Raw genomic sequence first — 14,635 nt, 5'->3', positions numbered from 1 at the left:
CATGGTGTAACCGGGACTAAACTCCCCCTCAAATCGAAAACCTGACAATTGACCGAATGATCACCGACTGACAGAAGGCTACAATATGCGTAGCTTTCAGTTGCAGCGTGGAAATAACCAAGCGCGCAGAAACACATTAGAAATAGGTTACTTCTGCTAGATGCCACAGGAGAACCACATCAGGCGTATGATGCCTTACGTCCCAAGTACCAGTTAAGCTAAAAACCGATGTGGAAATTTTCTGTACGGAAAGCGTACGCGGTTTTGGAAGCCAAGGATGCTGGAGGGCTTCAGATCCGGAGACGTGGAATGTGACTAAAGTATTGCCTCCATGATCTGAATTTTTAGTTAAGCAGAATGAGTCTGTTTTACGTATTAACGGTTGTGTTGTTACTACAGCGTAAATGAACTGGATGGTAGCAGTTGAGTATATTTTGATAGCGATTCGTATCTATCTGGTGACTGCTTACGCGTGCCACTACCAACAAAACGCCTGTAATTTTATATCAGCTGCTGCTAGCACGCATTATCTGTACACTGAAAGTTATTGCAGACAGTGAGTCTGCTCATTTCCCGTACCGCACTTCAGAATACTCTCAATGCGGAAGGATATGGACACATTTTACAGTATTGTGTACTGCGTACAGTAGAAGAATAATTCGGAAACAATGATTATATCGGCATGATAACGCAACCTGTCCAAAAAGAGCATCAGTGAGGCAATGATCGTCGACAGTAACATTCCTGAAATGGACTGGCCTACACAGAGTCCCACCTTGAATCCTACGGGACACCTTTGGGTTGAGTTAGAGTATCAAATTCTATCCATTCCCCAGCATCCAACATCATCATGTTCTCTGGTTTCAGCGCTTGAGGAGGAATGGACTTATATTCCACCACAAACACAAAGAAATATCACTGGAAGTGTCTTCAGCAAAGTTCAACCCGTCATAGACTGTACACATCCCATATTGAGAGGAGTAGGACGTTAAACGGGCCGACTTGTAGCAGGGGAGGCACCACATGGCATTTTAATTTCCACTGGCTACACTTTTACAAATAAATTCATAAAACTTTGTCAGCATGACCTGGAAGAATTTAGGATTCACATTCATAGCAACGGAAGTTCAAAAAAAATAGCAAAATAATTTTTTTACATGCGAAATTTCATCAATTTTTCACTAACTATTGGCTGCATTTGTTGCTGTAGGTACACTTTTCTTCAATAGTAAGAGAGATTCTTCGATGAATTTTGCGCAGCATACAAACCATACTTACAGGTGTGTGAAACTCTAGAATTTATTAAGTTATGAAAAAATGCATAAGCTGTTACATTTTAAACTTCATGTTAACAAAAAACTCAAATTTTATAATCAATTATCTCAATTTTCACCACAGTTTTTATTAGATTTGGAAAATTCTAGAGTTTTGCATTAAGGAGTTTGTGTTTAATAAGCATACCAAGTTTGAAAGTAATAGGATATCAACCCGCCCTGCTAGCCGCTCGGTCTAAGGCGCTGCTTCCCGAGTGTGAAGGCGCGCCAGTCCCCGGCACGTATCCGCCCGGCGGATTAAGTGTCGAGGTCCGGTGTGCCGGCCAGCCTCCGGATGGCTTTTAAGGCGGTTTTCCATCTACCTCCGTGAATGCGGGCTGGTTCCCCTCATACCACCTCAGCTACACTGTGTCGGCGATTGCTGCACAAACACCGTTTCCACGTACGCGTACACTATAATTATTTTACTACACAAACATTTGGGGCTACACTAGTCTGGTATTAGACGTTCCCTGAGGGGTCCTCTGGGGGCCGAACCGCACAATATCCCTGAGTTCGGTGTGGGACGGTGGTGGGGTGGGTGGACTGATGTGGCCTATTGTGGGGCTGTGAATCACTGAGGGTTACGGTGGAACGAAGCCTCTCCGTCGTTTCTAGGTCCACTCTTTAATTTATACATACAATAGGATATTTATTTTGGATGATACATATACCTAAGTACAGAAATTTGTGTTTTGCGGAAAATGGCCATTAAAGTTTCTGCTGTTGGCATTAATTTAGAACTGTCCAGCAACATAAGCAGGTTCTTTTTCATTTTCTAAATCAGTTTTCTTACTTTTTACAGTCATATGATGCGCTACTTCTTGATTTTATCACCTCCAAAAATGATTTATCTGCTTGCACTACACCCTCTCTGCCTACCGCATACAAAGCTTTGGCGCAGTTCACTCTGGGCTTAGTTCCCATTTTCTCGAAAACATATTTCATGCTTTGTACACCATCATTAAAACATGAAACTGCATCATAAACACCAATAGCAAATGCATTTTGTCCCACAAAAATGGTTAAAACTTTCATTTGGGTTTGGGTACCATAACATTTCCAATATTAACTGAGACAGTATGTTAAGGCAACAATAATATTAGACGAACCTTCAGATTCACAGCCTCCATTTTCATTAGTACCAAAAACAAGTCTCCTCCTTGAAGAACTCTGCGGTGGTTTGTTTACCGGCTCTGAGAGGTTGCAGTCTTGAGCCGCTGGTGTAACATTTGTCGTAGCACCATTTACTGTGTGTCTGTGGCCCTGGTGACGTTGTTTACGGTTGAAGCAACGAATTCTAGGCATATTGTGCGATAATATTGCACAAACGAACACAAAACAACACAGCCAAATGAAAATCTTTTCTAAATTCACAACACCAAACTGCAAGCCTTTCAAAACAGAGAACAAACAGAATTGGCGATTTAAACAATGCACGTCGATAGCAGCAGAGAAACTATCGATTTCAATAGTCCTTTATTTCACGTATAACAATCTCTGGTGCAAATATAAATATTCGTATTCCACAGAGCGAAATACACTTACGTATGACAGAAGAATGCTGTGCAAAGGGGTGTAGCGCTGCATCTTGATACACTTAACACCAAATAACGTGCCTTATAATATCTCAAATATGTATATTCTATACATCGAACTATTCAGGAATATGTGCGCTACTAAATAGGCATATTTCGGAAAATCCGATTTTTTTTTAATTTTTGACGTCCTGCCCTCGTTAATGTCCGGTAATAGATGCCAGGATACTTTTGACCACATAGTGTGTGGACAATCTCTGTTCTCTCCAAACACAAATAGAATTAAAAAAAGCCAGCATCCTGGTACAAAGTAACGTTCACTTTTCGCTGTGAGGTGTCTTATAGAGTGTATCTGTTGATGTAAATGTCATTAAATTTATATAAAATTAGCTTACTTATCACGAGATGGGTACTCACGAAGCTCGACTTTGTAGTCCTTGCCGGATTCGGGATCGTAGCGGTGGACGTATTTCCCGGCGATATCGACAAAGTAGAGCTGCTGATTTTCGACGTTCCAGTGCGGACCCTCGCCGTGTGTGGCGGGGCTGGTCACCGTCGTGGCAACGACTCCCTCCTTCGTGGGCCCGTGATGGTGGCCTCTCTGATGCTGCGACCGGCGAACGTGTTGCGGCCGCGGGAGGTGAGCCGCGCCACTAAAAACAGCCATCCATCACACGCTTCTCACAGTATCTGCCCGTCATTTAACGTGTAATCAATTCGAAAGTCATTAACTACCAATTTCTCTAAATTACTACGACTGATTTACACACTTAGACTAAGGTGGCAGAAGTCATGGGATACCTCTAATTTCGTGTAGGATCTCCTTTTGCCCGGCGTAGTACAGAAACTCCACGTGGTAGGCATGGACTCAGCAAGTCGTTGGAAGTCCTCTGCAGGAATACTGAGCCATTCTGCCTCTACAGCCGTCCATAATTGCGAAAGTGTTGCCGGTTTAGGAATTTGTGCACGAACTGACCTCTCGATTATGTCCCATAAATGGTCGATGGGATTCATGTCGGGCGATCTAGGTGGCCAAATCATTAGCTCGAACTGTCGAGAACGTTCTTCAAACCAGTCGCGAACAACTGTGGTGCGGTGACATAGCACATTGTCATCCATAAAAATTCCACCGTTGTTTTGGAACATGAAGTCCACGAGTGGCTGCAAATGGACTCCAAGCAGCCGAACATCCAGAGGACCCAGTTCATTCCATGCAAACACAGCCTACACTGTTATGGAATCACCACCACCTTGCACAGTGCCTCTTTGATAAAGCAGCTCTTACCAACTGAAATCGGGACTCATCATACCAGGCGACGGTTTTCCAGTCGCGTAGCGTCCAACCGATGTGACATTGTCACAAGACAAAAAAGGCGCTGCGTTCCATTTCGTGCTGTTATCAAGGGCACTCGCGTCTGTCATCTGCTGCCGTAGCCCATTAACGCCTAATTTCGCAGCACTGTACTAAAGGATGTGTATGTCTTACGTCCCACATTGATTTCTGCAGTTATTTCGAGCAGTGTTGTTTGTACGTTAGCACTGACATTTCTACGTAAACGCCGCTGCTGTAGTTGGTCGTTAAGTGAAGGCCGTCGGTCACAGCGTTGTCCGCGCTGAGAGGTAAAGCTAGAAATTTGGTATTCTCGGAATACTGAATTCTCTGACGAGTTCCTAAACTGAATGTCAAATGCGTCTAGCTCCGACTACCATTCCGCGTTCGAAGTCTGTCGACTCCCTTCGTGCGGCCAGCGTAGTTCCCGCAGAGTGGTTGGAGGATCACGTCATTCATAAACAGCACTTTTCAATCTATCCCAGGCATGTTTGATAGAGATCAGGTCTGGAGAACATGCTGGCCACTCTAGTCGAGCGATGTCATTATCCTGAAGGAAGCCATTCACAAGAAATGCACAATGTGGGCGCGAATTGTCGTCCATGAAGACGAGTGCCTCGCCAATATGCTGCCCATATGGTTGCACTATCGGTCGGAGGATGGAATTCACGTATCGTACAGCTCTTAAGGCGCCTTCCGTGACCACCAGAGGTGTACGTCGGCCCCACATAATGCAATCCCAAAACAGCAGGGAACCTCCACCTTGCTGCACTCGCTGGACAGTGTATCTAAGGCGTTCAGCCTGATCGAGTTGCCTCCGAACACGTCTCCGACGATTGTCTGGTTGAAGGCATATGCGACACTCATCGGTGGAGAGAACGTGATGCCAATCCTGAGCGCTCCATTCGGCCTGTTGTTGGTCCCATCTGTACCGTGCTTCATGGTGTCGTGGTTGCAAAGATGGACCTCGCCACGGACGTCAGGAGTGAAGTTGCGCATCATGCAACTTCTTGCGCACAGTTTGAGTCGTAACACGACGTTCTGTGACTGCACGAAAAACATTGTTCAATATGGTGGCGTTGCTGTCAAGGGTTCCTCCGAGCCATAATCCGTTGGTAGCGGTCATCCACTGCAGTAGTAGCCCTTGGGTGGCCTGAGCGATTCATGTCATCGACAGTTCCTGTCTCTCTGTATCTCCTCCATGTCCGAACAACATCGCTTTGGTTCATTCCTAGATGCCTGGACACTTCCCTTGTTGAGAGCCCTTCCTGGCACAAAGTAAAAATGCGGACGTGATCGACACGCAGTATTGACCATCTGGGCATGGTTGTGCTACAAACAACACGAGCCATGTACCTCCTTCCTGGTGGAATGACTGGAACTGATTGGCTGTAGGAACCCCTCTGTCTAATAGGCTCTGCTCATGCATGGTTATTTACATCATTGGGAGGGTTTTGTGACATCTCTGAACAGTCAAAGGGACTGCGTCTGTGATAAAATATCCACTGTCAACGTCTATCTTCAGGAGTTCTGGGAACCGGGGTGATGCAAAACTTTTTTCGATGTGTGCATTAGGCCTGAGGCAGATAATTGCTCCTTGAACGGAGAAGAAATCCAACCGCTGTTAGTGGAGTACAGTTGTTGAGATACCAGTTGTTAGTCAACATAGGTCTTGTTTCACACCTTCGTAAACTGGTTAAATAGGCGCAACGATGCGTAAGATGAAACAGATTAAGACACTAAGTCGGGTTACTACGAAATATCTGTTTAATGCACTATGATGATCTAGCACACCATAATTAGCTGCAGTGAAAACAAACCGATGTATAATCACTGTACACAAAACGTACAGAATTATTCTATTCCTCTATGTCAACAACAGCGGGTATGATTGGAAATTGTAGTAACGCTCAATAGTTAATTTCAAAGGGTAGTTATTACCACAGTCAGAGTAAATTAATGTCCCTATTGAACATATCAGTCGCAGGAGAGCGGAACACTTATCTGAAGCCTTTTAAATTTCCAGATATTGTTTCCTAATCAAAGTAATACCTACCAACCGTTATCTACATGACCTTGGAGAATTTAGCAACAACATCATGACAAAACTTATAATTCGGTACGCCGAAACAAAATTCCAATCTTCCCGCTTACTGATAAATCACTTCAGCAGTGAAGTCAACAAATGGAACAACAATTAATACACGAATGACACTATGACAGTAATTTTTAATGAACGAACACAATTGCAGAAATACCTGATTATTTTTTGTGGTATTGGACAACTCCGACCAACAACGTATTAGTGAGCGAACTGCCTCTTTCCGCAGTGGTGGTACGCAGCCTGGCAGCAATGTCCGTCTCAGTTTTTTCCTCAAGCGGTCTAGGAACCTAAATCTGGATGGTCAGATGGGGATTTTAACTGATGCCCTTCCGAATGCGAAGGAAGAAAGAAAGAAAGAAAGGAAGGAAAATGAGACTTTAACGTACCATCGACGAAGTCATGAGAGACGGAGAAAAAGGAAGGATGTGGAAGGAAACTGGCCTTGCCCTTTCGTAGTAACCATATCAGCAATTGCTTAAGCAAATGAGGGAAATTATGGAAAACCTTAACCGGGATGTCGTGACGAGAATTTTAACTGCCGTCATAACGAACACGAGTCCAGAAACTCGGTATTATAGATATGTAGAACAAATATCTGTAAGTACAAAATGCATAAAAAACCAGGATAAAGTAACATTAGGACGTTGACTTCCCGCTCTTTTATAGCTGTAGCACCACAATAGTGCATTTTCGACCTATTGTTAGTTTTTAAATTCGACGTCTCCTACCCAGCACCGATATTTATCAGACTTTTTCAGAACGCTGGATGTAACGCGAAATAATAGCAAAAAAAAAAAAATATAACGTTTGTTTTCGCTAGCAACCAACCACTCAAATCGGTACAGTCAGCCAAATACTGTGGTATGTTCGCTAGAACCGATTAACAGTGAAATGAAAACATGATGCAAAGAACCGATAGGTCTGTTGATAAACGCTAATTTCTTTGCACGATTCTGTACATGTGTAATTCACTGTCGAAAAACAAATTTAACACGCTCAAGGACATGGTCATGTTACTGACAAGTGCGGTGACATGTCGTTCATCACTGTAGGAGTATATGATAATAAATCCAGGGCCGGCCGCAGTGGCCGAGCGGTTCTATGAGCTTCAGTGTGGAACCGCGCAACCCCGACGGTCGCAGGTTCGAATCCTGCCAAGGGCTTGGATGTGTGTGATGTCCTTAGGTTAGTTAGGTTTAAGTAGTTCTATGTTCTAGGGGACTGATCACCTCAAATTTTACGTTCCATAGTGCTCAGAGCCATTTGAAGCATTTGAACCAAATGAAACACACATGTCGGAGTAAAGGGTGCCCAAACAGTTTCATCACCCATCGTTAGGGACAGCTCGGACCGAAACGAGGATAAACAATAAAATTTCAGGGTAGTAAAAGCCAATAGGATTGCTTCGTTTCGGATGAGCATTACAATTTTGTATCTTTGTGGTTCTGTGGGCGCTATGGAAAACATAACGAAAGCTGAATGTTTGACTGTGAATCACTGTGGGAACAATTTTTCGGCAAATGATTAACGGAATAGTGTATTTTTAAACTTAAGTTATTTTTGAGGGAAGGGGGAGGAAATAACACCTTGTCCATATTTCGAACACGTGAGTTTTCATGTTGCTGGCTTCTGATTCTGGAACACTGATGCATTGTAAAATTCACCGAAATTTTTTTTGTAACTTGTAGCACAATTTGTATTGAATAGTGATTTTGGGGAATAGTGTTGGATGCTAGAACTGAGTACTCAGCGAGACGTAAAACACGAAGTATGGAAATTATAGTACAAATCACAGTCGGGCACTATAACATAAATGCCCATTATCCATTTTGCACAAAGTTCATTAGCGCTCTTTGCGTGGTGCGATATTAATCTTGATCGCTGAATTTACGAATGTGTTGTTAACCATTAGGTCAAAGCTAAATATTTGTGACAAGCAAGAATATGAATATCATTGATGCTCGCTTTCGTCGTAGCAATTTAAATTGTGCTCTTAGGTTCCTGCCAGAGCACACCCTTGGATATCGCGACATATCTGAATAAACACCAAAGTATTTCTAACAAGCTAGGATACAAACAACTTGGTGGTCGTTTCATCACGACGTATTCAGAATGAACAGCAAAGTATTCGTAACAAGCTAGAATACAAATACCATTGCTACTCGTTTCACTTGCAGAAGTTTCATGCTTCGTTTTTTAATCTGACTGAAGTGACAAAATCGAAGAAACTCGTTCCTGAGGGACCACGCCCTTGTAAGGAAATAACGAGCATACTTCTATTACATGAATAAGAACGAACCAAACCTGTTAAAAACGCGGAAAAGTGAACGTACTTTCTATGATACCATAACCACATTACTCTAGCCACAAGACTATGTCATTCGCAACCATATTTTTTCCTAAAGACTGTTTATGTTTGGATTTCGTAGACGCTCCTTATGGCCGATGTGTCGTTACCTGACATTTAATTGCAATAAATCGCACCAAGAGTGACGTTCGTGATAAATTTTCGATGCACTGCTATAACACGCAGGTTTTAATACAGAACCAACAGAATATGATGAAATCAAATACGGAGTCTCCGAAATAACAAGCGAACTAAGTCACGTCACCCGACCTGAATGCCGTGAATTGTTATTAATTATTCTTGTTTGCGGACGAGTTACCTCTATTTGTAAGTGTTACATCAATACACAGTGTACGTCCCTCTGGTGGCAACACAGGCGAGTACTCTCGCATGCTAACGATCGTAAAGATGCCGAATGGTATCCTGGAGAACAAATAGGTTCCCGCTTTATCATATACCATTGGTGTTCAATTGGCGAGAAATGTGGTGATCTTACTGGCGATGGCAGTAATTGTACTCCGCGAAGAACACGTTAAGTCGCAGCAACTGTATGTGGATGTGAACTGTCCTGTTGCAAAAGCACGTCATCTTCATGTCGAAGAAATGGCAGTATATGGGGCTAATAGCCCGTGAAATGCAGTGGGCACTCGTTACTGCAGGGTAAGGAGAAACAGCAAATGTGACCGCGAGTAGTAACTGGTGGCCACCCGACCTGACGCCTGTGATGGGGCCTGTGTGTAATGGGTGAATGCACTGTGGAATAGGCAGCTCAACAGTTCGACACCGTACACGTGTACGTCCATCACTCGCTTATAGATAGAACCTACTGTCGTCACTGAAGACAACAGAGCGCCATTCCACTCTCCATCAACTCTGTCACGACACCAGAGTAGGCATGATCGTCGGTATCGTGGTGGCGGTGGTACCCTGGCCAGAGCCACAGGTAATTCTAATCCAGCTGCAAGCATATGATTCCCAGGGGTCTCTGACGACACGGCAGGTGCAACATGTGCTCAGATTTCGTCCCTGCATAATGTTCGGTCGGTCTCCGCTGCCAGCACAATGCGTCACTCTTAACGTGTTTCTGTACTACACCGCAGTTCAGCACCTGGTGTGCGGGTGTGGAAATCTTCCACAGTTCACTGAAAGCAGCGACACACCACCGATACGTTATTGTCAAAACGTGGAACAATCCGTCGATACGTCCATCCAGCGATCCCTTTCAAATGCCTGAAGTCCTTTAACTGGAGTACGTACTCGGAGGTGTTACATGATTATACCCTACAATGAATGCTGCGCACGTTGCTCACCTCTAATCTCAGCTTACACAGTCACAACAGAAGGTGTACACTCAAGCCACCTGAGCGCCATCTGATTGCCGATGAGCGTGGCAAACTATAATCTCGCAGTATGCACATATAAGGGGCGATCAAAAAGTTTCCGTCTGCGGGTTTGCTGCGCCGTAGACGCAACGGAGTGAGACTCCACTGCTGGTATACGAGCACCGACATACAGGCAAGGGATTAGTGTGGCACTCTTGTCTCTCGAGCATGCGTGCGGTAAATGTGGATATGTGAAGTAAGGCGACGGTATTACCAAACGCAGTTCTCTGTGACAGGTTATACGGCCACCAGAACGCAGAGTGTTGTTTGCGTTTAATGTTGTTACCAGGCCTGCTAGTATAAATAAGGCGTGTGGACAGTGTCTCACTGAGTGAGCCCTGAAGGACACCGAGATGCCGCGTACTCATGAGAGGCTGAGTTATCAGCACTTGACACAGTTTCAAAAGTGCCTCATTGTAGATCTCCATTTGGGTCACTGATCGAATCATGCAATATCCATATCTGTGTGGCATTCGAATGTGACAGTGGCCCAGTGTTGGCCTGCATGGGATCATGAGGCCAGGAACATTCGTCGTCAAGGTTCCGGTCGACTACGACTGACTACGCATGGGGGGCCTTGGTAATGTATCCAAGCACATCGTAGCCCCTCACATCTTCGACTAGCGCCCTAAAACAAGTAATGGACTCTTTGCAACACTTTGTCATCCCCTACTAATGGTCGGAGATTAGCAGCAGCAACACTAGGGAATTACTGTCCCATGAGTAAGCTGAGTTGACCACCGGAACACACGCGGCTGCTCTTGGAGCGGAGCCGTGACAGGGAAACATGACTGCTAATGTGTGGCGTCGCACTATGTTGAGCGATGAATAGTAGTTCTTTAATACCCTGGATGACCATCATCGGTGACCATGACGGCGACCTTGGCAGAGGTCCCTTTCTTTCAATGTTTTGGTAAGATACAACGCTGTTATTCCTGCGTCAAGGTGTGGGGACCCCTTGGTTATGACTTCAGGTCACAAATGGTGATGATTGAGGGTACTGTACAGGTACAACGGGACGTCACAGGCGTCCTGTGACCTCATGTGTTATCTCTCATGTAACTGTATCTTTGTGCCATTTTTCAATAGGACAATGATCGCCCACACAAGGTACGTCTCTGAACTGTCTGCGTGATGATGAGGTATTCCTGCGATCCCAGGATCTGTCCCAAAATCTTGGACGACACCTCAATGCCAGCCGGAGTATCTAGGATATTAAGTACACTAGTGGCCAATAAAATTGCTACACCACGAATTGACGTGCTACAGACGCAAAATTTAACCGACAGGAAGAAGATGCTGTGATATGCAAATGATAAACTTTTCAGAGCATTCACACAAGGTTGGTGCCGGTGACGACATCTACAACGTGCTGACAGGAGGACAGTTTCCAACTGATTTCTCATGCACAAACAGCAGTTGACCGGCATTGCCTGGTGAAACGTTGTTATGATGCCTCGTGTAAGGACGAGAAATGCGTATCATCACGTTTCCGACTTCGATAAAGGTCGGATTGTAGCCTATCCCGATGCGGTTTATCGTATCGCGACATTGCTGCTCGCGTTGGTTGAGATCCTATGACTGTTAGCAGAATATGGAATCGGTGGCTTCAGGAGGATAATATGGAATACCGTGCTGGATCCCAATGGCCTCGTATCACTAGCAGTCGAGATGACAGGCATCTTATCCGCATGGCTGTAACGGATCGCCGGCCGCGATGGCCGTGCGGTTCTAGGCGCTTCAGTCCGGAACCGCGTGCCTGATACGGTCGCAGGTTCGAATCCTGCCTCGGGCATGGGTGTGTGTGATGTCCTTAGGTTAGTTAGGTGTAAGTACTTCTAAGTTCTAGGGGACTGATGACCTAAGATGTTAAGTCCAATAGTGCTCAGAGCCATTTGAACCATTTTGTAACGGATCATGCAGCCATGTCTCGATCCCTGAGTCAACAGATGGGGACGTTTGCAAGACAACTACCATCTGCACGAACAGTTTGATGACGTTTGCAGCAGCATGGACTATTAGCTCGGAGACCATGGCTGCGGTTACTCTTGATGCTGCATCACAGACAGGAGCGCCTGCAATGGTGTACTCAATGACGAGCCTGGGTGCGCGAATGTCAAAACGTCATTTTTTCGAATGATCCAGGTTCTGTTTACAGCATCATGATGGTCGCATCCGTGTTTGGCGACAACGCGGTGAATGCACGTTGGAAGCGTGTATTTCTCATCTCCATACTGGCATATCACCCTGCGTGATGGTATGGGGTGCCATTGGTTACACGTCTCGGTCACCTCTTGTTCGCATTGACGGCACTTTGAATAGTGGACGTTACATTTCAGATGTGTTACGACCCGTGGCTCTACCCTTCATTCGATCCCTGCGGAACACTACATTTCAGCAGGATAATGCACGACCGCTTGTTTCAGGTCCTGTACGGGCCTTTCTGGATACAGAAAATGTTGGACTGCTGCCCTGGCCAGCACATTCTCGAGATCTCTCACCAATTGGAAAGTCTGGTCAATGGTGGCCGAGCAACTGGCTCGTCACAATACGCCAGTCACTGCTGTTGATGAACTGTGGTATCGTGTTGAAGCTGCATGGTCAGCTGTACCTGTACACGCCGCCCAAGCTCTGTTTGACGCAATTCCCAGGCGTATCAAGGCCGTTATTACGGCCAGAGGTGGTTGTTATGGGTACTGATTTCTCAGGATCTATGCACCCAAATTGTGTGAAAATGTAATCACATGTTAGTTCCAGTATAATATATTTGTCCAATGAATACCCATTTATCATCTGCATATCTTCTTGGTGTATCAATTTTAATAGTCAGTGGTGTATCAGTTGCGACAGTTGTGGGCCACCTTGCCTCAGGACAGAATACGATAGCTATAGAGCTTCCCATGCCTTACACAAATGCCCAATAACCTCGCACGAGAGACAAAGGAAGCCACACGTCAGACAAGTCTATGGAAACGTTTTCCTTATATATATGTTATACAGCAAGTATCATACACATTAGCGCCGGCCGCGGTGGTCTCGTGGTTCTAGGCGCGCAGTCCGGAACCGTGCGACTGCTACGGTCGCAGGTTCGAATCCTGCCTCGGGCATGGATGTGTGTGATGTCCTTAGGTTAGTTAGGTTTAAGTAGTTCTAAGTTCTAGGGGACTGATGACCACAGCAATTGAGTCCCATAGTGCTCAGAGCCATTATACACATTAGCACTGACGTGCAGATAATTTGCGTACAGTCCAGTCACAAAAATTGTTCGGTTAAGAAACATAATGAACTACAATTGGCAAGCAAGCTTAATCAACCAGGGTGAATCTTTCACTATACACCAGAGTGTACACTTTTTAAACACTTCCTGACACGATAAGTCTCGAGTGCCAGATCATCACTCGTACCCGGGCCATTGCCGTCGCGCATTACCTACTGAAATATCCTGGCAAGGCTGGCATAACTGAAGCTGAGAACAAGGTCGTATTTCGCACCTGAATGGCTATGAAAGGAAGAGCAATAACCACGAAGCGCAGAGATGATGGTATGAGTTCCAGCCCAGCACATAGCTTATATCTGATGAACATTTAAGAACATGGAGGTAGAATTATAATTTACCCTGTATACATTTCACACAAGAAACAACATAGTGTGATACAACAAATAGATGGATATGGAAACTGGGCAAAAGCAAGACGAGTAAATGAAAAGGAGCCACATACCTTCCTCCCCCACTTCCCTCCCTCCCCCCCCTCGCCCCCGCGTCCATTCACAAATATAAAATAAATCCTATGGACCAGTCTCACTGAAGAACACTGAAAATACTAAACGGCGCCAAGCCCAAAATGGCGACGCATTATCATATTTGAACAGCTGGAAATTGACACGAACAATCGAGAAGTTCCAGTATTTCACTATACCTACCATCCTTAGGTCTTTCTCCTCAAACAAGACGTTTGATCGGACTCATTCATATCTCCACCATTTTCACGTTAAATAAGGAATTGTACGGCTCGCGGGCCCTATACAAATATTCTCATCTAAAGTTATTTAATCGGTTTGTGCGTGTGTCAGTTTGTTTGCTTATTCGATCAAGGAAATTTCATTTTCCTCAGCAACGCTTAGAGAAGCCCGTGTCCGTGTCGAAAAATTTCGAATTCTTTATCTGAGATCGAACCGAGGACCACGTCAGTTACCAGCTCGAGAACACAGCTGAGGCTGTTTTCAGCTGACCTCAATCTGGTGTAGAGATCCGTCCGCTGCGCAATCACGCCACATATCCAGGCCGATTGTAATGCCCTCGGTGCGAGAAAACTGACGAGGTAACAAATTCGTGTGTCTACAGTCCCTCACAGCCTCCTCCTTTCAGAAACTCTGCTTACATCGAACTATACTACTTAAGGCATGGTTGCATCCGAGGAGGAGGCTGTATATTCAGTTTTTGTCATTTATATTATAACAGCTTAAGATTTCAATCATATTTCACTGATATTCGTTCCCATTTTTTGTTAATCGAATAATTTTACTGTAAGATAAATCCATAATTACAGCACTGAAAGTTGCAGTGCATTCGCGGCAGTCGCAGGACATCTGATCTCATCGAACACTGTTTTGGTTGTTTGTT

General features: G+C 44.8%; 1 protein-coding gene across 1 annotated transcript in view; it reads right to left on the bottom strand.

Annotated features, from left to right (window-relative positions):
- LOC126470382 (regucalcin-like) overlaps positions 1 to 14,635 on the bottom strand; it is a 43,357-nt gene that overhangs the window by 22,230 nt on the left and 6,492 nt on the right. The window contains exon 2 of the mRNA XM_050098212.1: positions 3,269 to 3,504. Within this exon, the coding sequence (XP_049954169.1) occupies positions 3,269 to 3,504 (236 nt within the window). The remainder of the gene's footprint in view (positions 1 to 3,268; positions 3,505 to 14,635) is intronic.

Source organism: Schistocerca serialis, chromosome 3 (assembly GCF_023864345.2).
Source record: "Schistocerca serialis cubense isolate TAMUIC-IGC-003099 chromosome 3, iqSchSeri2.2, whole genome shotgun sequence".
NCBI lineage: Eukaryota > Metazoa > Arthropoda > Insecta > Orthoptera > Acrididae > Schistocerca > Schistocerca serialis.
The sequence above is the reverse complement of the archived record's forward strand: the minus strand, read 5'-3'. Positions and strand labels throughout refer to the sequence as shown.